At 45.2% G+C, this 25,818-nt stretch overlaps 1 protein-coding gene across 5 annotated transcripts in view; it reads right to left on the bottom strand.

The window, feature by feature from the left end:
• LNX1 (ligand of numb-protein X 1) overlaps positions 1–25,818 on the bottom strand; it is a 183,124-nt gene that overhangs the window by 7,065 nt on the left and 150,241 nt on the right. For all 5 annotated transcript variants that reach the window (XM_047854865.1, XM_047854864.1, XM_047854866.1 and 2 more), the window contains 4 exons: positions 23,021–23,223; positions 20,452–20,823; positions 8,375–8,509; positions 927–1,104 (listed from right to left, as the gene is read on the bottom strand). In XM_047854865.1, coding sequence (XP_047710821.1) covers positions 927–1,104; positions 8,375–8,509; positions 20,452–20,823; positions 23,021–23,223 — 888 coding nt within the window. The remainder of the gene's footprint in view (positions 1–926; positions 1,105–8,374; positions 8,510–20,451; positions 20,824–23,020; positions 23,224–25,818) is intronic.

Below are 25,818 nucleotides of genomic sequence, written 5' to 3'. Positions count from 1 at the left end.
TGAACAGCTGTACTTCAGGAACTTCACATGATCTCCTGAATCTGAATCTCCTTCAACCACTTAATTGCTCAACCATCTGAGCTACCCCTTCGTGGGAATTGACAATATTATTAAAGATACATACTTGGCATCACCTTCCTTCATTCAGAGTAACCCAGGACACATAAGATTAAAATAATTAGGGGCGCCTGGGTGGCCCAGTCGGTGGAGTGTGCAGCTTCGACTCGGGTCATGATCTCGCAGTCTGTGAGTTCGAGCCCCGCGTCGGGCTCTGTGCTGACAGCCTGGAGCCTGCTTCTAATTCTGTGTCTCCCACTCTCCCTGTCCCTCCCCTACTTGCGCTCTGTCTCTCTCTGTCTCAAAAATAAATAAACGTTAAAAAAATTTTTTTAGATAATGAAACTTTTTTTTTTTTTTTTTTTTTTACCGGTGGAAAAGAACCTAGCATGGTACTTTCATGATAAATATTACTTCATGGTAAATAATGTCAATGGTAAATATTCATTGGCTCAAAATCCATGAAAGTATTTCTCCCATCCAACCCACGAAATGGAACAATTCATGAATAGGTTCATCACAGGATCAATCCGGCAAAAGAATCACTTAGAAAGAATGGAACCAAATTATGCCATTTAGTCGAGGCCACTTGCTCATAACTGTAGAACTTCTCCATCACTTCTTGGCATAGTTTGCAGGTGCCCACTTTATTAGCAAGCCAAGGGGCCCACATTGACCCACATAAACTAAGAGGGGTGAAACCCAGTCCAGCAACTAAACCCAAACCAGTCAAGATCAACGGGTAACATTGGTCCTGGGCAGATCAACGTCTCATTCTCTTGTTAATTCTGGAAGCAGTTACCTAACCCAGCAAGCTGCTAATTCATTTTTAACCCTCTGCTGCCCCAGTACTTTAAGTGTCTTTTTACCTGTTTTTATTCTTCCATCTCTGCTTATGACTCCTCCGGGCTCCACACTGATGACATAGATAGGCAAATCCCATTCCCTATGTGATGCTCCCCCCGCAACGGTCATGCCGAGAGATTCGCTGGGGTCTTTTCGGACACTTACCACCTTCTCGTGGCAAGTGACCACAGGATGGAGGGGCTAAAGGCACAGACAGAAAAACAAACACGGCATATCTGTTCACAAGTGGGTTTGCATTTCCTACATACAAAAGCTACCAAAGCTGGATAAATATCAGATGGTAGTCCTTGCCCTCACAGAGAAAGACGCGCTCAGACACCCCACACTTTGCCTCTACCCTCAACAGAGTTGCATTATCCCAAACTCTATAGGCTCAGAGAAAGTTTACATTTCAAATAGAAATGGAAACAAAAAAAAAAAAAAAAAAGGAAGAGGAACAGGTTGGAAACCACTGCAGAAATATTAAGCACACAAAGTGAACTACATCCCAAATATTCCAAGTGACTCATTCATTCCTGATAGCAGGGAGTATTTCCGAAAACTCTTGTCATTCATGAGAATCAGGATTTTTTTCTAAATTAGAAAAAAGTATTTGCAACAACACGAATGGAACTAGAGTGTGTTATGCTAAGTGAAATAAGTCAGTCAGAGAAAGACAAATATCATACGATTTCACTCATATGGGGAATTTAAGAAACAAAACAGATAAACATAAGGGAAAGGAAGCAAAATTAAGATAAAAACAGAGAGGGAGACAAACCATAAGAGACTCTTAAATTCAGAGAACAAACTGAGGGCTGCTGGAGGGGAGGTGGGTGGGGGGATGGGCTAAAGGGGTGATGGGCATAAGGAGGACACTCGTTGGGATGAGCACTCGGTGTTATATGAAGTGACGAATCACTGGGTTCTACTCCTGAAAATCATTATTACATTGTAGGTTAACTAATTTGGATTTAAATGAAATTAAAAAATTAATTGAAAAAAGAAACTGTAATTAAATCGTCTTCAGTTTAAGGTAGAGGAAGTCAATTATAGAACTCCTTAAAGAAAAAAAATAATGGATTTCATAGATATCCCATTCAATGGATAACTGGGTTCTCCCCAGTTAGCATCTTCACTCTTCACATATCTCTGACAAATATGCAGTTCTACCCTTGAATTATATTATGTAAAAATATAGCATACACATTGTGTAGCATACATTGAAGACCAACTTTTGAAAAATAAGAGAACTGTGATTTTGATTCAACAACTCTAGACCAAAAACAGTCAAAGCTGCATGCAGTGTTATCTTAAAGCAGTAAGAGTTGGTCAAGGGCGCTGTTTACCAATGAATACAGATCAGCATGTACTTTTATTTTTTAAAAAAAATTTTAATGTTTATTTATTTTTGAGAGAGATAAAGAGACAAAGTGTGAGCAGAGGAGGGGCAGAGAGCCAGTGAGACACAGAATCTGAAGCAGGCTCCAGGCTCTGAGCTGTTAGCACAGAGCCTGGTGCAGGGCTTGAACTCATGAACCGCAAGATCATGACCTGAGCTGAAGTCAGAAGCTCAACTGACTGAGCCTCCCAGGTGCCCCCCAACACATACTTTCCTAAAAATGTATTCTCCTCCCTGCTTGTGCAGTGACTTGGGAACTAAACGGGAATGTGCCCTGCAAATAAATATTTATAATACTTGATCAGACCTCAGAGAAGTCTATGGTTCAAGAGAGAGTTTACAGTTGTATCTAAAGGAAGAAAATTAGAAAACACATCTGGTAAAAAAAAAAAAATCAGCGTACAAAAGACAGTGTAAGTATACTACCTTTTGTTTAAAATGGTGTAGGAATGAGAATTTGTATTAATATTTGCATTTTCTGAAGAAACTCTGGAAACAAAGAGGTTTTTTGGGCACGGAGTGGGGAACTGGACAGATCAAGCATGGGTGAGGGGCTCCTTCCTGTATCGTCTCCATTTTCTGAAACCTGGGAATAGATTATCTGTCCAACAAACCAACTGAATGATAATTAAACTTCTGTAAAGTTGATGGTTAACATCATATAGAATTACTGCCTGAATGCATGAGTCCATTTTTAATGCTTCATTATGAAGATAAGCTTAGGGGGTTTTTTGGTGTGTATTTATTATCTCACAATTTTCTATGGTATAAAATTACCCACCTCTGTTCTAATGGCCTTATTGCATCCAGTAACGGCCTGTTGACTGTATCCCTAGCACTGAACATAGCATTTGGCATATTCAAGATGGTAACTATGTGTTTGTCGAATAAACAGGTGATAAATTATGGCTGACACAAATTGTTTTTGGTAGTGATGAAATACTAAAATAGGGATTGCAAATTATTATGGCAAGGTATTTGTTACAATTAGTGCTTACAAGGTCTGGGTTGTGTGTTTCTCTAAACCCCCAGAACCTTGAAGAGACTGGTCATCAGACGCGGGTTGCAAAACGGAAATGGGACCTTCTTCAGGGCAAAGTTTCAAAATAAAACAGAGAAGTAACAGTTGTGTACACAGTGGCTCTAGCATTCCAGAGTAGATCTGGAGGTGCTCTCAAGGTCCGTTCTTAGTATGTAACTTTTCTCGTCCACAAAGCCATGAGATGTAGGATGTCTCTGCCTTTAATCACAGACATCTCTCAAAAGAGCCCTGTTTGGACATGCAGACAGTTCTGAAATGCACCCAACACAGGGCTAAGTTCTAAACCTGGAGACTCCTACTGGCTGCTCTGTTTCTTCAGCTCATTCCTGGGGATAGTCGTACAACATTTACTCCCAAATCACAAATAAGGTCTTTCCTCCATTGTTTCCACATGGAAGCCAGGCATGCTGCTGGGACAGGGGATCAATCTCCCAAGGTGATGACTAAAACACAGTATGGAATGCTCTGGAAAAAAAGGACATCTTTTCACATTAAAAAAATATATGTACACACAGGGGTGCCTGGGTGGCTCAGTCATTGGGCGTCCGACTACGGCTCAGGTCGTGATCTCATGGCTCATGAGTTTGAGCTCCGCATTGGGCTCTGTACTGATAGCTCAGAGCCTGGACCTGCTTGGGATTCTGTCTGTCTCTCTCTCTCTCTCTCTCTCTGCCCCTCCCCTCTCACCCTCTCTCTCCTTCAAAAATAAATGAACATTAAAAATTAAAAAATATATATATATACACACACATACACACTGTATTGCATTCTTGAACAGCTTCCTAGTACTTCATCATGTGTATATGTCATATCCCCCATTGATGACCATTTTGGTTGTTTATAAGTCTCGTGAAAAATTAAACAGTGTCACTGCAAACATCCTTAGACAACACATATCTCGTACGCTTGTGTAAATATTTCTTTAGGCTAATATCCTAACAGTACAACTGCTAAATCAAAGAACCTGAGCATTTTACATTTTGATACATACGACACAGCTCTATCATCTATAATGTCACCAATACCTTGTGAAAATGCTGATTTCCCACAATTCTGCCAACACTGGTTTTTATCAGTATTTACAACATTTGCCCAGATGAACAGAAGATTGCAAATAATTGCCTTTCTAGGTAGTAAGCTTAAACACGTTTTATTGTTAAACTTCTAACAGTAACAGCATTTTCGATCTTATAATACCGTCATCACTCAAGCTTCCCCAACTTCATTTATGAAGAGGGTAAGCATGCCCATTGGGGCAGCCCTGTGATGGGAAGAAATGCATCTGGAATGGAAGATATGCCTTTGACCTGAGAATCCTTTAGTTAAAAAAAAAATGGGTCACTAAATTCATTTGAAAGTAGAAAACTTACTTATCTCATGAAAGATTCCAGAAATGGTTTCTCACCTGCCACACCAGATAATAGAAATAAGTGAGGCTGTGGGCGCCTGGGTGGCTCAGTCACTTAAGTGACTGGATCTTGGTTTCGACTCAGGTCACGATCTCATAGTTCATGAGTTTAAGCCCCGCATCAGGTTCCGCAGCTGGCAACACAGAGCCTGCTTGGGATTCTGGGTCTCCCTCTTTCTCTGCCCCTCCCATACCCGTGCTGTCTCTCTCTCTCTCTCTCTTTCTCTCTCTCTCAAAATAAATAAATAAATTAAAAAGTGAGGCTGTAATTATTTTGTTGTGAATAAATATTCTTTGAACAATGAACAGATTGGCCAGACACTCTTTGAGGAAAAAAGAAATACAGTTTGTTATCTACTTAAATGTGTTTGGGAAGAAAAACTGAGACTCAACCTTAAAACAATTCTGATCAAGGAAGCACAGCTGGCCGGGGAAAACTGAGGACTGACATCCAAGAGATATGAGTAAATCCATGGTCTCCCTGCCCACACTACTCTGCTTTCAGAGGCAATATTTTAACACGTGATAAAAAAAAAATAACCTATTAATTTTCAGGTGCCTGTCAGAAAAAAACACATGAAAGAATCAGTTACCCAAGAATGAAAGGTTTATCTCATTGACTAGAGAAGTCAAATCCAATCCTGTCAAATAAAAGACCTGACATATAAGATCTGAATGCTGAAACCTATGTTCTCTTGGCTGCACAGGTAGGTTATTTATGCTTTTAGATCCAAGTTCCTGGAGAGCAGCATCTTCCTCCACATTTCATCAGTGCTTACCCAACAGCCTTGCTGTACTGAGCAAGGAGATGTTTCAAGCACCTATGGGCTCAACACAAATGACTGGGCACCCCCTAAATAGGAAACGTGTCCCTTGTATTTTGTACAGCCATCTGCCTTCCACACCAGAGGGAGAGACTCACGTTAACAATGGAAAAAACCAAGTACCGCCACGAACCCTTCACACCCAGAGTTGCCTAATCCTCATTGAGGAGAAGGAGAATGAACTACAACAGAGATGTTCTTTTCCATCTGTGTTTTCTCCCAAACACCTTCCCTGCTTCAGAGACCTGAGGATGTTCCCTGATGTTCGAAAACATAATCTGGTACGAACTAATTCAAGCTGGCTAAAAAGCATCGTGAGCACTAGTCTACTTATCACTCAGCTGTAAAAATACTTTAAAACAGTTTAGACGTAAAAACAAGTATAAGGATGAACATAATGACCTCCCATGTACCTTGCCACCCAGCGTAGGAAATACGTGCTCCGGTACAGGTGGAGTCCCTCTGTGATTTCTTTCTGGTCACTTTCCCTTTCCTGTCCCACAGAGGCAGCCGTGCCCCTCCATCTGATGCCTTTCCATCTTTGCTTTTCAGTTGGCTACAAACATTTCTGTCTCCCGAGTCTTGGTTTGCCTTCTCTGAGCTTTGTCTCATTTAAGCTCCTACTTTAAAAAAGCCACGTTGTTTCCTAGATAAAGCAAGGCTTAGGATCATAAAAAACTAATCGAAGAGCCACGTATGTCTTAGTTTTGTTTTAAATAGGCTGTGTGTGTGTGCGTGTGTGTGTGCACGCGCGCATCTCATCTCAAAAGGCAGACACACCTATAAATTAAAATGAGACTATTATAATTTCCCACCAGGCCAGTTTGTTCGGTACGTTTCCCAGGAATTAAATACATGACAGAGACTGCAGCAAAACTTGGATCAGCTCACCCAGTTGTTTCCGTGATTCGTAGCAGTTAGGTGAAAGGGACTACAGACCCACAGAGCTGGTGGAAGCCTCATTCTTAGTGGCTTAATGACTAGGCTACAATACGGTCTGGGTAACCCAACTATAATTAGTTAATTAGATTAAACCTTAACTAAGCTAATAAACTAGTTTTCTATTAGTAAACACCATTAGTTTATTTATTTATTTACCATTAGTTTAATTTAAACACACCAATGCTGGGGCGCCTGGGTGGCTCAGTCGGTTAAGCGTCCGACTTCAGCTCAGGTCACGATCTCACGGTCCGTGAGTTCAAGCCCCGCATTGGGCTCTGGGCTGATGGCTCAGAGCCTGGAGCCTGCTTCAGATTCTGTGTCTCCCTCTCTCTCTGCCCCTCCCCCATTCATGGTCTGTCTCTGTCTCAAAAATAAATAAACGTTAAAAAAAAAATTAAAAAAAAAACACACTAATGCTATTTACTAGTGAAAAGATACCAGGAAGCCCTTACCCATAAAATGGGTTAGCAGGAGGCACCTGGTCTGTTGAGGTTGCTTATTGTGAAAAAAAAAAAAAAAAAAAAAAGCCTGGAATTTATGGATGTATGGGGCACGGCTGGCTGGCTGGGGAAAGAGAGGGTTGTAGCCTTGTAGGCTATGTTATTAAAAGTCAGGATTCTGAGAGGCGTCTGGGTGGCTCAGTCGGTTAAGCGTCTGACTTCAGCTCAGGTCATGATCTCACAGTTTGTGGGTTCAAGCCTGGCATCAGGCTCTGTGCTGACAGCTCAGGGCCTGGAGTCTGCTTCGGATTCTGTGTCTCCCTCTCTCTGGGGCCCTCCCCTGCTTGTGCTCTGTGTCTCACTCAAAAATAAACAAACAAACAAACAAAAAAATTAAAAAAAAAAAAGAAGTCAAGATTTTGAGTATTGTTTCTGCATACATTACTCAAAAACCCAGACTTGTGAGTTATCCCAAACTGAAGCATAGTCTGATACGATTGCTCAGACAGGCACTCCCTAATCTCTCTTACAACAAGAGCAGACTACCTATAGACTTGTTTTAATTACAAGTGATTGAATGCAATCAGATTTAGGAGAACTGGCTAGAAATCCATTGCCATCACAATAGGATGCCAACCCAAGGTTATAGGACTCTGAATTTGAGCTAAGCAAGGTTTGTGTTGCTTTTGATACCCACCCAAATGGAGAGGTGATGGCGTTGCCTCTGACAGAAGAGACCGACAGGAGTACAAACTGGGCTGAGTCACCTCATTGAAAGAGAAGCTGCACATTGCTGACCTGAAGGACGCAAGCAGCCCGTAGGTGCACTCTGTTTCATTCACGTCACCCTACATTTTTCTCTGACTTTAAATGGCACAACACAGGGCATATGCTTTCTCATTCGCCCCATTCCCCGCCACTCCCTAATGTTACATGAACTCCAAGTATATATATGATCTTCCCAGTTCTTCTGAAAAAAAAAAAAAAATGAACGTACTAAAATTAGGGGAATTGTTATTTTAATTTTCAGGCAGATTGGGAACTTCAAAAACCAAAAACCAAGCGAATCTCTTGTTTCATTTCAAAATGAAGGAAAATGGTCCTTAAGCAACGCGACTGTTGGAAAAACATGACATCTCTTTGGCTTAGACTAGAAATTAGGTCCCCATATGGAGTCTGCAAGATCAGGTTTTAAAACTTGCCTGCACCTTCTTCTCTCTTGTTTGGATGGGAGACACCTGTTATCTCACTGGGTCCTGAAGATGGGACCTTGGGCTTTTTGTTTCACAAGGCAAGTCAAACAGTGTTTAAGTGATGAAGTCCAGAGAATACACTTAGAAATGTTAAAGTGTTCAGCCTTCCCAAGCAATTGCTTCCTGCAGGAGGAGTGGACATAGCCTGGCTGGGGCTCACCTTGGGAGTATTGCTCCTGTCCCCCGGCCCCGGGGACTGGCTCCCGTTGCTGTCCCAGCCGGCTTCCTGAAAGATGTCAGGACTCTGCAGACGAACCTGGCGGGACACGACGAGGTGAACGCGCCTTTCACTGGCCTGGGTAAGAAGACACAGACGTTAGCCACCCTCAGAGCTTCCATCCAAAGCACTGGGCACCAGAGGCTTACTAGGATGCAAATTTTACTCTACCTTTTTTTAGAGAGAAAAAAAACGGTGTTTAGTATTTCTCACGGCAGTGCCCATTTTATAATTTGGCAAGAGCATGAGACTCATTTCCTTTACTTTTTTAAAATTTTTGTTTAAGAGAGAGAGAATGGGGAGAGGAGGAGAGGGGAGGGAGGGAGGAAGGGAGAATGAATGGGGGAGAGAGGGGGAGGGGGAGGGAGAATCTTAAGCATACCCCACACTCCGCATGGAGCCTGACTCGGGGCTTGATCCCACAACCCTGGGATCATGACCCGAGGCGAAACCGACAGGTGGATGCTCAACCCACTGAGCCACCCAGGTGCCCTTCCTTTAGCTTTAAATCAGGTAAGGAAACCTACTTCAAGGGAAAAACTAGGGAAGGTTTGATGCATCCAACAGTTTTTGAAAAGACATCATGGAACATGGTTATTTTTCAGAGATGGCTCCTTTGCACACAAGCCACGTCTGAAGGGCTTTCCAGATAGAACCGAGTATACGGCGTAAAGTTGCAGCTCAGTCTAAAACCCAGGCCAAAGGTGAGCAGGAAAGAAAAAGGAACAGAGTTGGTGGTGGCAATGCTACCAAAGTAAGAGTAGAAATCCCGCATGTACAGAATTCAACATTTGGGCACGGGAAAGGAGAAACAGTTTAGAAATACAGGGATGAGTCAACAGTGCAAATGCAACCCGCTTAAGGGCCTTTACCCTGAGCCTTTATCTTTCATGTGGCTATCCCCAGTTCTGACTACTATTCCCCTCAGCTATCAACATCGATGCTTGCACAGAGCATTCCGGAGAGCAAGTACGTTGCTTACTGGGGAGAGTCTATTCCACATCATAAATTTACAAATTGGATTTGTGCCACAGATGAATTTCAGATCTGCTCGAGAGCATTCAGCGTTATTCGCAAACTGCTGACTACTGAGACTCCAGATCCACAGGGCAGATAGAGGAGACATTAATTAGCCCTGTGAAGTACAGATAAACAAAGCTCCCTCATGGCCCGGAGTGGATTAGAAAGGTCCCCAGGAAGGACTAGGATTGGGCACGAGGAGGAGAGAGGGGTACGTTTTGGGGGTTCCTCTCTTCATGTCATCCGCTGACCACCCTTCACCTCCGCAGAGACGGACATTGCCTGCCTGCCTTCTCCATTTACAGGTATGGCTGCCAGACTGTGGAGAAATCTGGTCAGGAAGGAGGACCTTGTTTTTAATTTTTTTTAAAACGTTTATTTTTAATAGAGACAGAGACAGAATGTGAGTGGGGGAGGGGCAGAGAGAGGGAAACACAGAATCCTATGCAGGCTCCAACCTCTGAGCTGTCAGCACAGAGCCCGACTCAGGGCTCGAACTCACTGTGAGATCATGACCTGAGCCGAAGTCGAACACTCAACTGACTGAGCAACCCAGGCGCCCCAGGAGGACTTTGTTTTTAAAACCTGAAGCAACCAAAACCCCATCAGTGAAATCAGGTCCCCACGGTTGTCCAACACTGCCCAGCCCAAACCTTCATGATTTTGCATGCTTGTATTAATAAACATTTCTTCTCAGGGCTCTCTTGAAACTTAGGGATCATCAACTGGGTAGCTGTAAGTCAGATGAACTTTTAAAAACAGCTGCTAAAATCCACTAAGCGTGGCTATGGTGAACATCAAGGTGGATGGTGGGCCAGTTGAGTTGACTCATCTCAAATAAATTACAAAAATCCTACTGAACAGGCCCAGAAAACAAGTTCAAGTTCTTCATTTTCCTTCCCATAAAGCCCAGTCATCACTTTTGCTGGTCTACGTAATCAGTATTTCTACACCTTTCCTCTGTTCCTTGCCTCTCTTGAATCCCTTGGTGTTTCTCATCACGTATAAAGCTTGCATCAGAACAAAAACTAAGAAGCTCAGGAAACAATAATGCGGCAAGCTGACATGAAGAACTATGGTATTAGCCAACTAAATTCAATTCTTGGAAGAGTATTTTGTAATACTGTTTCTTTATCCTGTAAGCCTCACTTTTCTTAATGAGGTTATCGCTAGGAACTTTCTGAAGCAAAAATTCCTAGTGATAAGCAGCAAAACACTCAAGTCAAAACTCCAACTGCTGAGCCCAAATTTGCTCTTTATCTGCAGGGAAAGTCCAATGTTTTGAAGGATCTCAGCAGGGGGTTTGTCTTTGGCCCGCACATCGCCATCACGTTCACTTCGTGAACGTGAGCAGTCATGTGTGCTAAGCATCTCCTAAGAATGGAGAAAATCTGAGCCTTTCATATCAAATCAACTTGCCAGACAAAATTCAAAATGCCAAGGAGCAGCCTGCAAGAGCTGTTTAATTCACATTTTCAAACACAAATTTCTCACTGGATTTTCAAATGTCGACTTTGGCATTAAGTTGCCGGCAGGAACAAGCCTCCAATAAATGAGCCTGGTATCCATTTGCTTGGAAATAAATTGTCCGCAAGGCTGGATCTGTGGCTCTTACCGGCCACCTTACAAATTGTTCTCAGGGAGACTACTGGCTGCACTTTCTCTCCTAGTGTTTGAAGTTGTGAGGTGGAAACTAGGCTAATGTGTTTGTACTGGCTCTCGCCTCAGCAGCAGCTGGGTGCAGTGTTGAGAAACGGCCCTTGTTAGAGAGACAAGTGAGAGCTATCGTTGCATTTATAATAACGTGAACTTGCCTGTACTTAGTGCTCCAACAACAAAGATTTTAATGAGCGTTTCTTTAAAAATAATTCATCCTGCGTCCACATTCCCCACCAGCTTCTTTTCCAAGGATCCCAGAGTTAGGCAGTCTAGCTTTGGGTTTCAACGTATAGTCGTGGGGATGGTTCTCTCTATACCGTTTGGGGTTGCCCCCTCTTAGGCTCCCTTCCATCAATTGTTCAAGTATCACGGTCAGTTCACCTATCCTGGGCTCACAATGCCTTGGGAAATTGGGGACCACTCCTTCCATGTAATTAAAAAGTCACATATAGCACATATAGGAATTTACCCAAGGGATACAGGAGTGCCGATGCATAGGGGCACTTGTACCCCAATGCTTATAGCAGCACTCTCAACAATAGCCAAATTATGGAAAGAGCCTAAATGTCCATCAACTGATGAATGGATAAAGAAATTGTGGTTTATGTACACAATGGAGTACTACAGGGCAATGAGAAAGAATGAAATATGGCCTTTTGTAGCAATGTGGATGGACCTGGAGAGTGTGATGCTAAGTGAAATAAGTCATACAGGGAAAGAATACCATATGTTTTCACTCTTATGTGGATCCTGAGAAACTTAACAGAAGACCATGGGGGAGGGGAAGGGGGGAAAATAAAAGGGAGGGAGGGAGGCAAACCATAAGACACTCTTAAAAACTGAGAATAAACTGAGGGTTGATGGGGGGTGGGAGAGTGGGGAGGGTGGGTGATGGGCATTGAGGAAGGCACCTTTTGGGATGAGCACTGGGTGTTGTATGGAAACCAATTTGACAATACATTTCATATTTTAAAAAAGTCACATATACAGAAGAGATGTCAGGCATCACCTAATCCAACACATTCTCTGTAACCCATATTCTAATTCCCCCACAAAATCCCTGTCACGTTGTCACCCATCTCATGCTTCGGTGCCTCCAATGACAGTGAACTCACTGTGTCCCCAGGCTGCTTGCGCCATACTTGGCGTTAATTAGAAAGTCTGTCCTCAGGCTGAGCTAAATGTACCGTTTTCTTGCTTACCCATTGGCTCCCGTGATGCTCTCTCGGGCAGCCCCAAATCAATTTCCATGTAACAAACTTATTTGAAGATAACATTCACTGTTCTCCCTTGGCTCCTTTCCTTTCCAGGTCAAGTATTTCTAGTTTAATATTTCATATGTTTTCAAGTCATCTCAAAAGCTTGACAAAGTCTGGACTCACTCTAATAAAGCTGAGTGGGGTGTGTGTCTGCAGAATTGGACCTGGAAGATCCAATGCAGAGTAGTCTTTTTGCTGATGGACCAGCTGTCCCCAGGACCTCCATGATGGGCCCAGTTGGCCATGTCATATATGCAGACGCGATTATCTCTGTGCCCTATGAAGCCAAGAACTCCATAGAGGTCTGTCTTCATTATTACTAATTAAAAGATTACTGATTAATTAAAAGAGATGATTGATTAAAAGATGTCCTCACTAAGGGACACATTACACCAATGAAACCTAACTCTGAGATCACGTATGGCACACAGACCATACGTGGCAATACAGAGAACAGGAGGCATCAGAAGAGAGTTAGCACTTGAGATGCTAGAAAAATACCAGAGTCATCAGTCATTTGTCGACATGGCACCATACTACGCAATGACGTGCAGAAGCAAAGTCCTTGCCCTGACCCTCCCTTCCGGGGGGCAAGAGGAATTCTGAGAAAAATGCCTCTCATGGAGCAAAAAGTCAGGGGCTCCAGAAATAGAACTCCAGGACAAGCTAATGGTTCACTGTAAGTGGATAGTTGCTATGAAATAAACTTGGTGAAAGCAAACCTGGTGTGAGTTGATTTGTTCACCAATGAAACATCAGCACGTAGCATAGAGCCTGATGCATTTTTTAAAAAATGTGTATTTATTTGGGGGGAGAGAGCAAGAGCGCGCACATGCGTAGGGAGCGGCAGAGAGAGAGAAGGAGCCAGAGAATCCCAAACAGGCTGTTCGCCATCAGCGCGGAGCTGGACGTGGGGCTCGATCCCACAAAACCACAAGATCATGACCCGAGCAGAAATCAAGGGTCAGATGCTCAACTGACTGAATCACCCAGGTGCTCCACAATTTTAAAAGAAGACTTCAAGAATATCTTCTATGGGGGCGGCAGCAGCTATGTTAGTGGGCAACGAGCAAGAGTCTGACCAAGGAAAAAGAAAATTAAGGAGGGGTTGAGGGAAAGTGGTGAAATAGGACCTTAGGACTAGACCGAGGTAGAAAAAGAGATTTGAGACAGCAATTTGGTCTCTTTTTCCCTCTTGACCATAGCTCCATATTCATCCTTGGGCTCCCAGAAACACCTCCTTTAAGTGCTAAGATTTTAACGACAGTCTGGTGTACATGGGATCATACAGAGGTCAGCGACAAGGTCAAAATAAGAATTTAGTTCTTGTGGCTGCTGCTTGCTGAGTTGGCAGAATGACCCAAGTCCTTTGCCTCAAACATCACTTCTTTTATGGTATCTAATTTTTTCTTTAAATGTATGTTTATTTTTGACAGAGAGAGACAGAGCATGAGTGGGGAGGGGCAGAGAGAGAGGGAGACACAGAATCTGAAGCAGGCTCCAGGCTCTGAGCCATCAGCACAGAGCCCGACGTGGGGCTCGAACTCACGGACCGCGAGATCGTGACCTGAGCCGAAGTCAGATGCTCAACCGACTGAGCCACCCAGGCGCCCCTCTTTTATGGTATCTAGAAGTTACTCTCATGGTTAATGTTGTTCCATGGTGTTAAAAAAAAATGCATGTGGGGGGGTATGGAGTTGGAGGAAGGGCAGTAAATTTCCAAGATTCCCTAATATTTGCAGCGTGTGGCGGTGTAGGAGATTCACTCCAAGAATTCAAAGCTGAAAAGCTGTACAGTTTACCAAGTCATGCTTTATCAGGAATGCAGGAGATTTAGAGCTGTATATAAAACTTATCTGGACTTTAAGAATTCAGCTCAAGAAGACTAAATCTTACTAAATCTGCGCATTCTTTAGCCATTGTATTACATTTATTACAATGCCATGGTAAGAAAATATGTTGAAATGGGGATTTGATTCTGTATTAGTGCTGTATTGTGCTGATCTGTAAAAAGCACATTGACGTATCAGGTCTTATTTCATTGGCAGTTCTTCCTGGCTTCAAGGGACAAAAGTGCTCTTTTTTTTTTTTTCCCCTCAGTTATGCAGAACGCACGAGCTGGAATCACGCATTCAGAACAAAGGTCGGTAATACGAGCAGTCCATTATTTGCTTTCTGGCTCTGTCCAGAGGCCTCTCACATTCTTTTTAAAAGTCTGTAGAGCCTAGTTGTTGGTTGTTCTTGATAAAATCACTTCTCATTTAAATGTTAATTCATGCAAAGGGAAAAAAAATCGCATATGTGTGCATTATGAAATTAGTATTAATGAAAACCTGTGTGTCACCACCTCTACAAATGGCTTCGAATTGTTTTTCAGCTTCTGCCTCAAGTCTGGGGGTTGCCTAGAAACAAAAGGCACAAGAGTAATACTCAAATTTGAAATCCGTAATTACTTCGTTTATGAATTGCATATATTTGATCTCCCACATACGTTTGTAACTCACTGTTCCAGAATTGCAGAGAGAGGAGAGCATCTCAAAATAGGTACATCTGTCAGCCTAATCCATTTGCACACTGATTGGTGGGTTGAGAGATGCTGAATCCCCATGGTGAGGGAAGTCGAGATCTCTTTTTTCTCCCAGGGTCTCAAATCTTCGCTCTGTATTTCTTGGTTCTCAGATTTTAGGTAGGACACCAGACAGTTTCACAAAGCTGTCTCCTTCCTACGATTATTCTAGATATGGCGCTCAAAGAATTATGAAACTGACAACGGGGGGGAAAATAAAGTCGTCCTGTTGTTCAGTCAGTCAACTGCTCCCTACGCGAAACTTCTGTGTCCTTAGGGTTTCTCTTCCTAGAGGAGCCGACTAACTCCTGAGGTCTGGCACCCGGGGCTGCTGAGTAAGTGGGGGTTAGGACTCCGCATATGTCAGTTGGTCAAATTGAAAACAGTTGTGGCTTCTCTGTAATAACTTTTCCCTGAAATAATGGAGAAAAAAGGCAAAAGTGTGGTACTGTGGGAGAAAACATGACCAACGGGACCTGTTGTCTGGGAATTTCTTTCTCAGGCAAGTATGATTCATGGGGTAGATACACAAGGGCCATGCAGCTAAGGATCGCTTGGTAATTTGAGTCTCAACCTTTGAAGGGTATTACGTTTAATTCCCCCAGCCTGGTGTGTGTTACAAGTATCACATAAATAAAATCTACTCTTGAGATTGCTTAACTGGGTTTTCCCAGCACTCTACTTTTTCCATTTCTTTTCCAAGTAGCTTTGCCCAAGCCTTTAAAAGATCTTTTTTTCCCCCCCTTCCCCTGCTTATAAAGCACACTGGCTTTGTGAGAAGACTCTTTTAGGAAGTCCCCCTGTTAGGCAAGATTTTACTTCATAAATTTCTCAGGGAAAAAATTTTTTCCTCTTCTGCTATTAATCTACAAAAGTAGAATGCCATATGTAATCAAAAATTTGTCCAAATGGCATGAGTAAGACAGCTTTTCTTTCGCCTATTGCCAAGTGTAGTTGGCAGATTACCTCTAGAACATGAGCTGCACAGACAGACCTGCAGAGGAAGTTGACAAACACAACGTGCACGAAAATTGACGATCACCTAAAAGTCTAGTTTCAAAGAAGACAAAAATCACGCTTAGTGTGCAGTTTCTTCGTGATGAGGAAAAGGGCTCTTCCTTGTCCGTGGGTTAATGTTTTCAGAAATACTGTCTTACTTTCTGTTCTCGCCCATTGACACAACAGGCTACACCCACCTGCCCAACGTGGACTTCATTCTATTGGAGATCAGAGACAGGAACACATTCCAAGCTCTAGAAGGCCAGGAACTGTGTCAGTCTCGTTTTCCACTGTAACATACACCTCTTGGCACATAGAAGGTGCTCAACCAGTAATAACTGAACAAATTCAAAGGGACAAAATGTAGAAATTCCATCTTGGGGACAAACAGCATGTAAAAGTCGATTTGGTGTTTGTTCTTTGGTAAATGGTTTGATGAAAAATCCCTAGGAGATGGGATGAATGTATAAATCCGGTCTTCTATATATGTACAATTTCAGACCTTGGCTCAATTTATCCATTGAACAACTATCGAGTGCCTGTTCTTGCTCGGCATTTCTCTAAGTGCTTGAGATACCGTATTGGACTCTTCTATAGTATGTTGACAGGTAATAATTCGTTGGTGGGAAGAAATAAAGCTGATTAAATAAGGGATCTAGAGCTGGGGGTGGGAGAAGCTATTTTAAGTGGGATTGTCAGTGAAGGCCTCCCTGAGGTGAGGTCTGAGGAAACACCTGAATGAAGCATGGCAGTTATACAGTTATTTGGAAGATTCTTCCAGTTAGAGGGAGAGCGAGAATGCCAGCTTTGAGGTGAAAAAGGTCTTGAAATGTTTGAGAAGCAGTAGCAAGAAGGCAATGTGACTGAGAATGGCCGGGCAAGGGTGAGAATACCAGAGATCTTCTACTTTGCTTAAGAAATTAATTTGGAAGGATAACTAAAGGCCAGATTATGTATGGCTCTGCGGGCCATTGTTAAGATTTAGAAAATTTTAAGAAATACTTTATTTTATTTGAGAGAGAGAGAGCGTGCACGCATGTGCTGGGGAGACAGAAGAAGAGAGGGGGTGAGAGGGAGGGAGGGAGAGGGAGAGAGAGAGGGAAGGAGGGAGAGAGAGGGGGAGGGGGGAGAGAGAGGGAGGGAGGGAGAGAGAGAGGGGGAGAGAGGGGGGAGAGAGAGAGGGAAGGAGGGAGAGTAAGAGAGAGGGGGGAGGGGGGAGAGAGAGGGAGGGAGGGAGAGAGAGGGGGAGGGGGGAGAGAGAGGGAGGGAGGGAGAGAGAGGGGGAGAGAGGGGGAGAGAGAGAGGGGGGGAGAGAGGGAGGGGAGAGAGGGAGGGAGAGAGAGGGAGGGAGAGAGAGGGAGGGAGAGAGAGGGAGGGGGGAGAGAGGGAGGGGGGAGAGGGAGGGGAGAGAGGGAGGGGAGAGAGGGAGGGGAGAGAGGGAGGGGAGAGAGGGAGGGGGGAGAGAGGGAGGGGGGAGAGAGGGAGGGGGGAGAGAGGGAGGGGGGAGAGAGGGAGGGGGGAGAGAGGGAGGGGGGAGAGAGGGAGGGGGAGGGGGGAGAGAGGGAGGGGGAGGGGGGAGAGAGGGAGGGGGGAGGGGGGAGAGAGGGGGGGAGGGGGGAGAGAGGGACAGGGAGGGGGAGAGAGGGAGAGGGAGGGGGAGAGAGGGAGAGGGAGGGAGGGAGAGAGGGGGGGAGGGGGGAGAGAGGGACGGGGGAGGGAGGGAGAGAGGGAGAGGGAGGGGGGAGAGAGGGAGAGGGAGGGAGGGAGGGGGAGGGGGGAGAGAGGGAGGGAGGGAGGGGGAGGGGGAGAGAGGGAGGGGGGAGGGGGGAGAGGGGGAGGGGGGGAGAGAGGGAGAGGGAGGGGGAGAGAGGGAGGGGGGAGGGGGAGAGAGGGAGGGAGGGGGGAGAGAGGGAGAGGGAGGGAGGGAGGGAGAGAAGGAAGGAGGGAGAGTAAGACAGAGAGGGGGAGGGGGGAGGGGGGAGAGAAAGAGGGGGAGAAGGGGAGAGAGAGAAAATGAAACAAGTTAGGCTCCACACTCAGCATGGAACCCATTATGGGACTCAATCCAGGACCCTGGGGAATCATGATCTGAGCCAAAATCATGAGCCAGATGCTCAATTGACTGAGCCACATAGGTACCCCAAGACTTGGAAATTTTAATCTAAGTGTCTTGGGAAGCATCAGAGAGCTGACCACAGGAGTGACATGATGGGACTGACATTGTAAAGTGGCCATCTAACTGCCATGTAGAGAGCACAGGTAGAGAATCGGGTGCAGAAGCAAGGAGACCAGTTGGAAGGTCTCTGGTGGAGACTGAACACTGATGGTAACGTGCCTGATGGGAGCCATGGACATAGTGAGGAACGGATTACAGAAAGAGCACGTTGAAGGGAATAAGGGATTCTTCTGGCCCAAATTACTGGGCAAATGGTGCCATTTCTAGAGGCTGGCAAAAGCTGAGGAAAGAGCAGGTTTGACAAGGAATAGAGTAGGGAGAAGTCAAGGATTTGATATTAGACATTAAGTTTGAGATGCCTTTAAATGGAGATACCAAGCAGGCAGTCGGTTATAGAAGGGTGGCGTTCAGAGGAGAAGTTGAGGCTGGACATATGAATTCGGAAATTAGATGGCACAAACTCCAGAAGGGAAATGCCTCTTGTCACTCTGATTCTGTTCTCCACCTGATCCACAGGCCATGGCCTTAGGCCCTGTTAGGGAGATAAACATCCATCACCTTGAAAGTGGAACACCACCAAGATCCACAGCTCAGGGGCCAAGACAGCACATGTGCTTCCTTTCCTGGTGGACAGGGGAAGGGGGGAGAGTCCCCTTGCCCCCTCTGCCTCATGCTGTCCACGTACAAAAGGACAGTATCATCTACCACTTGCTTCTCCCCAAGGAAGAGGCAGAAGATGCTCCACACGACAGTGAAGAGAGCTGCCGACACCCAGAAGAAGTCCATGGCCGGAACCCCGGGTAGGGAGATCAGTGTGTGCTTAGGTGACCAATTCTTGAAAGCAGGCTCGGTCTTCTGTCATCTTCAGTGGAACTTGGTACAAGGTTCAGCCAAATATATACTGCTGACTCACTGTCTATTCTTGAAGTATTAATACTTTAGTCGCTAACTAGAAGCTGACGCAGTATGCCAGGTAATTGCAAATGCTTCATAAGATAAAGCCTCTAATCTGTCCCCTCTCCTATCAGCTCTCCACTGCCTCTAGAGGAATCAAGAAAATCATGTCACCTCCTTTCTTAAACCCTTCCAATGACACCCCATGGCCTTGAGGATACAGTCTGAGCTTCTTAGGGTCTGGTCCTCGCCTGCCACTCCTGCCTCGTCTATGGCTGTTTTTTTTTTTTTTTTAATGTACTCCATGCTCCTGGTATTAACCCTTTTCCTAACCAGCTTTTTGGGAAATGTTCTTCTGTGTTGTATACCCTTCAAATGACCCTTCCTTCCTTATCTACCTAGAGGCCTTCTACTGATTCGTCCAAGCCCCAGTTCAAGGTCTTCTCCTCTATTAAGAATTCCTAGGCCCATGCAAGCAATAATCTCTCCTTCATCTGAAACAGCACTGTTATTAATTTCTCCATTATAGTACTAACACACCATATGGGAATTATTTACAAAAAGTCCATCCCCCATACTAGACTGTGGGCTCCTTTGAGAGAGCAGCCTAAGAGGCCATCATCTCTGTGTTTCCTGTACCTGATGAATGGCTAGGCAAGCAGCAGAAACGTAATGTGTTTTGGCTAAATGAAGTAAATAAATGAATTTGGAGTACAAGAGCACAGAACAAAGCCTGTCCTTCGAAGAATAAAGATGGCAGCTCATCATGCATTAGAAAACCATGGTGACCCAGGGAGAGCCAACAGGATACATGCTGGGGCTTGATGATGGCATACCAGTCAGGAAAGTGAATTAATTTAAACCAACGTCAGGTTATTGGGAACATAACTTGTACGCCTCTCTTTTGAGAGGCCTTCCTAAAGGTTCATACTTGAGTTCCGTGGGTTTTCCAAAGTGGCTGGACTCAGCCATGGGAACGGGGATTATTAGCTAATTCCCTAGTGGTCTCTGTCCACAGGATTCCTGGAGGGCATATGGCACCGCTTCTCATGGGAGTTAGTACAACTAGAGGTCTTGGGTATGTCCAGAATGTATCTGAACGACCCTTCGGTCTGCAAACAACATACGGGCTATAAGGATGACCTTAAGTGATCTTCACCTGGTCAGGTTGCAGCACATAACCCTAAGTGTTTACGGGCAGTCATATTGGTTGGCAGTCATTGGTTTATAGGCAGTCATGGTTGGCGACACTTAGGGAATGTCCATGAACCTGAGACACATCATTTGCTTGAGTAATGTTCTTACCTGGCCCTTCAATATTGATTCCTGGGAAGGGGGGCACTACATGTTACATGTGGTAGTAACATGGCAGGTAGGGCAGATTAATGAGCATACCACTCCTGATGGCAGTTTCCAGCCGAGATCTTGGCAATGACCTGTGACTCACCTGAATCAGATGAGCTGCACTTTCGGGACTGCCGTACCGAAGGTCATGTCCATTGATGGCCAACACACGGTCGTTCTCCTCCAGCTGACCATGTCGGTCTGCTACCCCACCATCCAACACATTGAAGATGAAAACCCCGGGCTCATCCACCCTGCGCACCAGTTTTATTCCAAGCTGCTCCTCAGGGCTGCTTTTGTTCAGAATCACATGGAAACTGTCATCGCGGGGTCCATAGGCATCCAGTGCCTGTCCATTGCTCCTGCTTTGGAACTTCTGCTCTCGCAGCACGGTGAGCCGCAGCACGCGACAGGGCTGCCGCAGGAGGCGAAGGGCGTAGTTGTGAGGGACGTTGCTGATGTCCATCCCATTGACCTGGGGGGGGAGACCGGAAGTCAGAACAAATCAACCGGCTCCACTTGCCACAACACTTCCTAAAAGGCCCCGGGCCCACAGCGTCAGCAGGATCCTTCCTTAAAGACTGCTCTGGTTTCCCACCTCCTCCTCTGTCCAAATACCTGCCTACACCCACCTTCCAACATTACTCCTAACCCTGCTTTCCTTCAGCATCACTCGCACCTCCAGTTCAAGTCTGTCTCACTGGACGCCATCTTTCTTCAGGCTCGTTCTTGTACAGGCCCCTGGATTTATCTGTGCAAGTCCCAATCCTCATTCCTATTGCTTGCCAAACTTAGTGTTCAGCCGCAGGGGTGGAGGTGGAGACGAGGGTGGAGAAAAGAGGAAGAAAAAGTAGGAAAAGGCAAAAGAAGAACATTTCCCATGAAGTTCAAATGATTATACTAAACTCTTCAGATCAAACTGAGCTGACACTTTTCTTTCCAAAGAGCTCCAGATGAATTGTTCTCCCTGGGGCCTCCATCCTGGAACTTGAACTTCCAGGCCCCATCACTGTGTGTGTGTGTGTGTGTGTGTGTGTGTGTGAGAAAAACAACCTCTGTATAGTGTCAAACAAACGGATGTGACTGCGTTTTCTAGGCTCTTACTGAAAGGCTGGATCACTTTATTATGCTACTTAAATGTTCTCAAGCTCAGCCCTCTCATTTGTGCCTCGTTAATTATCTGTAGGGCCGATGCCACATGGGGCTTTCTGGTTTTAATTACTCTGGCTAAGCAGGCCCAGCCTGGAGGCTACAGCCCCTAATGGTAGTCACCGCTCTGGCACCCCGCTGTGTAGTGTCTCAAGGACAGGGCCCCACAGAAGAGAGACAACCTTCTTGAATTTCTATGGTTTGGTAAGATTTCTCGTACTTGCAGTCGATTATTAGTGGAGGCGTGACGTGAGAGGCCCTCCTGCACGTACAGTCATCAGTTTTTTGCTGCCTCTCCAGGGATGGAGGGGGGCTCTCGTGCACAGACAAGCCTCACCACCTTTGTCCAAGCACAGGTGAGCTCAAAGCCCTTGCTCTGCTCTGTCACGTCTGCGTCTGGTCGTCCCATCGCACCCAGGCCGAGAGAAGGCCGGGGTCATCTCCTAGACAGTTCTGGCAGCATTTTGCCTGCCAGGGCCACTTGAAGACTGTAAGAATCACAACTGTGTATTATACAACCCTCCCCAGCAGCAGTTTCCGCTGGAGGGGAGCCACGCACAGTATCGCTGACTGCGCCGTGGACCATCTCTGGAGGGGGATGGGCCTCGCCTCATGCTCCACCTCAGGGACCGGCGGGACTTTCGGTATTGCAACAACACCTGCTTTAAATTCTTTCACCTCTTATCACCCCCAAAATAAGAATTTCTTTTAGAGAAATAGCTCATGATGTGTCAGGTGCCCGCCCCTCAATGACCTAGAAGGAATGGAATGAAACCCCCATCCAGGCATCAGACAGGAAATGTGTGACCAGGGAGGGTTTTCTTGTCACTTCTGCCACACGTCTGACTTCTGATAAGCAACTCTTCCTTGACCTTTTCTTTTCTTCTCAACATTCTTCCCTAACGTCCTTCCTCTCACCCAAGCCTCAGGGGACAGAAATGCCCAGGGTGTGCTGTTCTATCACCTGCCTTCCCTGGAATGCCTATGGGTTGGTGGGAATAGCTTAGGAATACTTTTTTGGGTTTTCTCACGGAGGGCCAGTAAGCTACAGGAAATTTACTTTAGAGGGTTGTGTGAATGGGAGTGATTAGATAAAATACAAAATGTTCCATTAATCTGCTCTAAAAACAATATAAGAAGATATACGCTCCAGTTTGATATTTTAGGCTATTGTTACTTAAAATAGGAGGAGGGGGCAGAAAGGAGGAGGGAGGAAGAAGAGAAGAAAGGAGGTAGAGAAGGGGCAGGGGGGATGAAAGGTGGAGGGGAAAAGACAGAATGATACAGAGACACAGAGAAATACTTATATACAGAACGAGGGAGAGACCAGAAGAACAAGAAAGACAGAGGGGGGGACAAAGACCTATCTCAATTAAATGACAAATCTCAGATGAAGAGTCATAACAACATAATAAATACGGAAAGTGGCCGCTCCATATTGATTCAGCATTCCATCCATCCAATTACTTGCTCCGAAGTGATTTTTATTAAGCCCTTTTCACGGCCCCACAGACGGGCTCTACCTTCAGGATGATGTCTCCTGGCAGGAGCCGGCCGTCCCTGGCAATCACCCCATCACGGTAAATGTGCTGGATAATGATATGGACCAGTGGGGTTTCGCTGCCTCCCACAAGCCTAATGGAGAGGCTTTCGTTGGGATCCACTCGATTGATCTTGACGCTCGTAATTTCGCCATCTGGAATCAGGTGATACAACCTTGGAAAGACTAAAATGGACAAAGACAGTATTTACTTAAGACACCGACCCAACGGACATTTCCAACCACTCTCCTTCTTGCCAAACTTTGGTTTCGGCCAAACTAAACTATTCATCGTTCCTCATACATGTTTTCCATCTTCCTGCGTCTGTGCCAGGATAAGTTTCTCTGCTTGGAATGGTTTTCATTCTAGGCCTAGGCCCAGTTTTTTTCTTCAAGACTTGCATGAAATGATCCCTTTCAATTAAACTCTACCCCGATCCCACTTCCCTTGTTTTGTCTAAACATCCCATTTCTCCCCGAAACTTGTTTCTCACAGCACCGAGCCTTCATTAGTCATGCTCATTTCTTACAGCCTCTCCTGGACTCTAAAATCCTTGAGGACATCACTTCTGACTGTTCCGTGGTTGCGTGCACAGATCGCAAGCATTGGGCCGGGCCTCCCGAGGGTGGACGAGTGAATGAAAATGAATGAAGGGTCGTGATGGAATCAACCGCAGTTTTATCACTTACTTATCCACGAACACAACAGAACGAACCTACTCTTCTCTGTCCCTTTTGAAGATTTCTGCCTGGAAGTCCCTGCTTTTTCAGGCTTAGGGAATTACCAGTCCTCTCTACCAGACATTGTTGTCGATAAAGGGAAGTCAAGCAGCCTGATCCATGACCACAAAGAGATGGATGTGGCTTCCAGAACCCCGTCCCTGATCTAGCTGAATTCGGAGCTAACAGGAGGCCCAGAGACCTAGGCGGATGCCTCAAACTCTAACTTTTAACTGAAGGCTCTTCTTTCTGTATGAAATCTTTCACAGGTCCCTTCACCACCCCACCAACACTGCGCCCACACAAGAGCTTCCCTAGTTGCCTGGCTCGACAGAGACAGTTGTGTGGCTTTATTTTACACCTGAGGATGTTTGAGCGTGGAGTGGGGAAGTGACATGATTGGCTGCTGGGGAGGGTGCCGAGTAAGGCGCTCTCAGAGTCAGGTCACAACCTGGGGCTCCAGGCGACCGCCATCCTGTCACCTCCCTCAGGTTTCTGTAGAGCCAGGGATTCACAACAGGTCCACGGGGGACTTGCCATATAGACCTGTTAGTGGGAAAAGTGTGCGGAAGGGACGCCGTGAAATATTGCCCAACCTACACCTAGTTTGCTGATAGCAGGTCCTCCCGGGTTACTAGAGTTTGGATGTGGAGGGTGGAAATGCTTTTGTCTCCCGTAGCTGCTGACAGCTGCCTTTGCCCTAAGATTCTCTCTTCGTTAAGTCATCTGGAAAGTCCTCTGCAGGTCTGGTTCTGCACAAGGCACCGTTTTCAAAACCCATGACCTTTGTCCATTTCCCTAATGAACTCTGAGTTCATTAAGAAGGGCTCAACTCTCCAGGAACAATACAGAAAGAATTAAAATTACTTCGAAGTATAGAATAGGATACACAAGGCAATTGAGCAGTCAGAGGAAGCCTGAGACATTGCAAATGGGGGTCCTTAACGTCCACTGGGATGTAATTTAATGTAAGCGATTGGCTTTGCTGTAAGGCTACGGGCAATAGCCTTAATCTGTCAGTTTCTGGTGCTCGAAGTACTTGGGTGATTGAGTTCAGTGGATGTTTAAACTACTTTGATTACATTAAATAGGTTCTACCACAAGCGTTTGTTGGAACAGGTTTGGGGACAGGGAATGGGGATTTTTAAAAAACCACTTTGAACAAAGAAAGATTTAGAAATAAATCATCCAAGTTGCTGATTCATGCTTCCCTCCCCCTCCCTGTCCATCCCCCACTTCCCCAACAGATTTATAAAAACTGTCTTCCCAAACCTGGACTATTCAGGGCATTTGAGAGTCTGAAAAGACACGCCCAGTCACTTTTGTACATAATGCTAATTAGAACCACGCCAATGAGACCATAGTGACCTTGAAGAGTTAAAATAATTTTTCAACTGCCAAATTTGTGCTGGTCTGGAATGAAACTGGGTTGTTCAAAATTATGTCCTCACCTAAGGGTGTTACAAGCCAGCCAGTTGTGTGCATGTTTTTTGCATTTAGTCCTTACAACAACCCTATGAAGCAGATTATTACTTTTTGTTTTGGCTTTTGTTTTTGTTTTTTAAATTTATTTTTTTTTTAATATTAAATTTATTGTCAAATTGGTTTCCATACAACACCCAGTGCTCATCCCAACAGGTGCCCTCCTCAATGCCCATCATCTACCTTCCCCCCCACCCACCCCCCATCAACCCTCAGTTTATTCTCAGTTTTTAAGAGTCTCTTATGGTTTTGGTCCCTCCCTTTTTTTTTTCTTCCCCTCCCCCATGGTCTTCTGTTAAGTTTCTCAGGATCCACACAGGAGTGAAAACATATGGTACCTGTCTTTCTCTACCTGACTTATTTCACTTCGCCTAACACTCTCCAGTTCCATCCAAGTTGCTACAAAAGGCCATATTTCAGCCAGTCGGGGAGGGACAGAGAATCTCAAGCAGGCTCTGCACAGTCAGCACAGAGCCTGATGTGGGGCTTGAACTCACAAACCATGAGATCATGGCCTGAGCCAAAACCAAGAGTTGGATGCTTAATTGACTGAGCCACCTGGGTGCCCATGAAGTAGAT

This window comes from Prionailurus viverrinus, chromosome B1 (genome assembly GCF_022837055.1).
Source record: "Prionailurus viverrinus isolate Anna chromosome B1, UM_Priviv_1.0, whole genome shotgun sequence".
Lineage (NCBI taxonomy): Eukaryota > Metazoa > Chordata > Mammalia > Carnivora > Felidae > Prionailurus > Prionailurus viverrinus.
The sequence above is the reverse complement of the archived record's forward strand: the minus strand, read 5'-3'. Positions and strand labels throughout refer to the sequence as shown.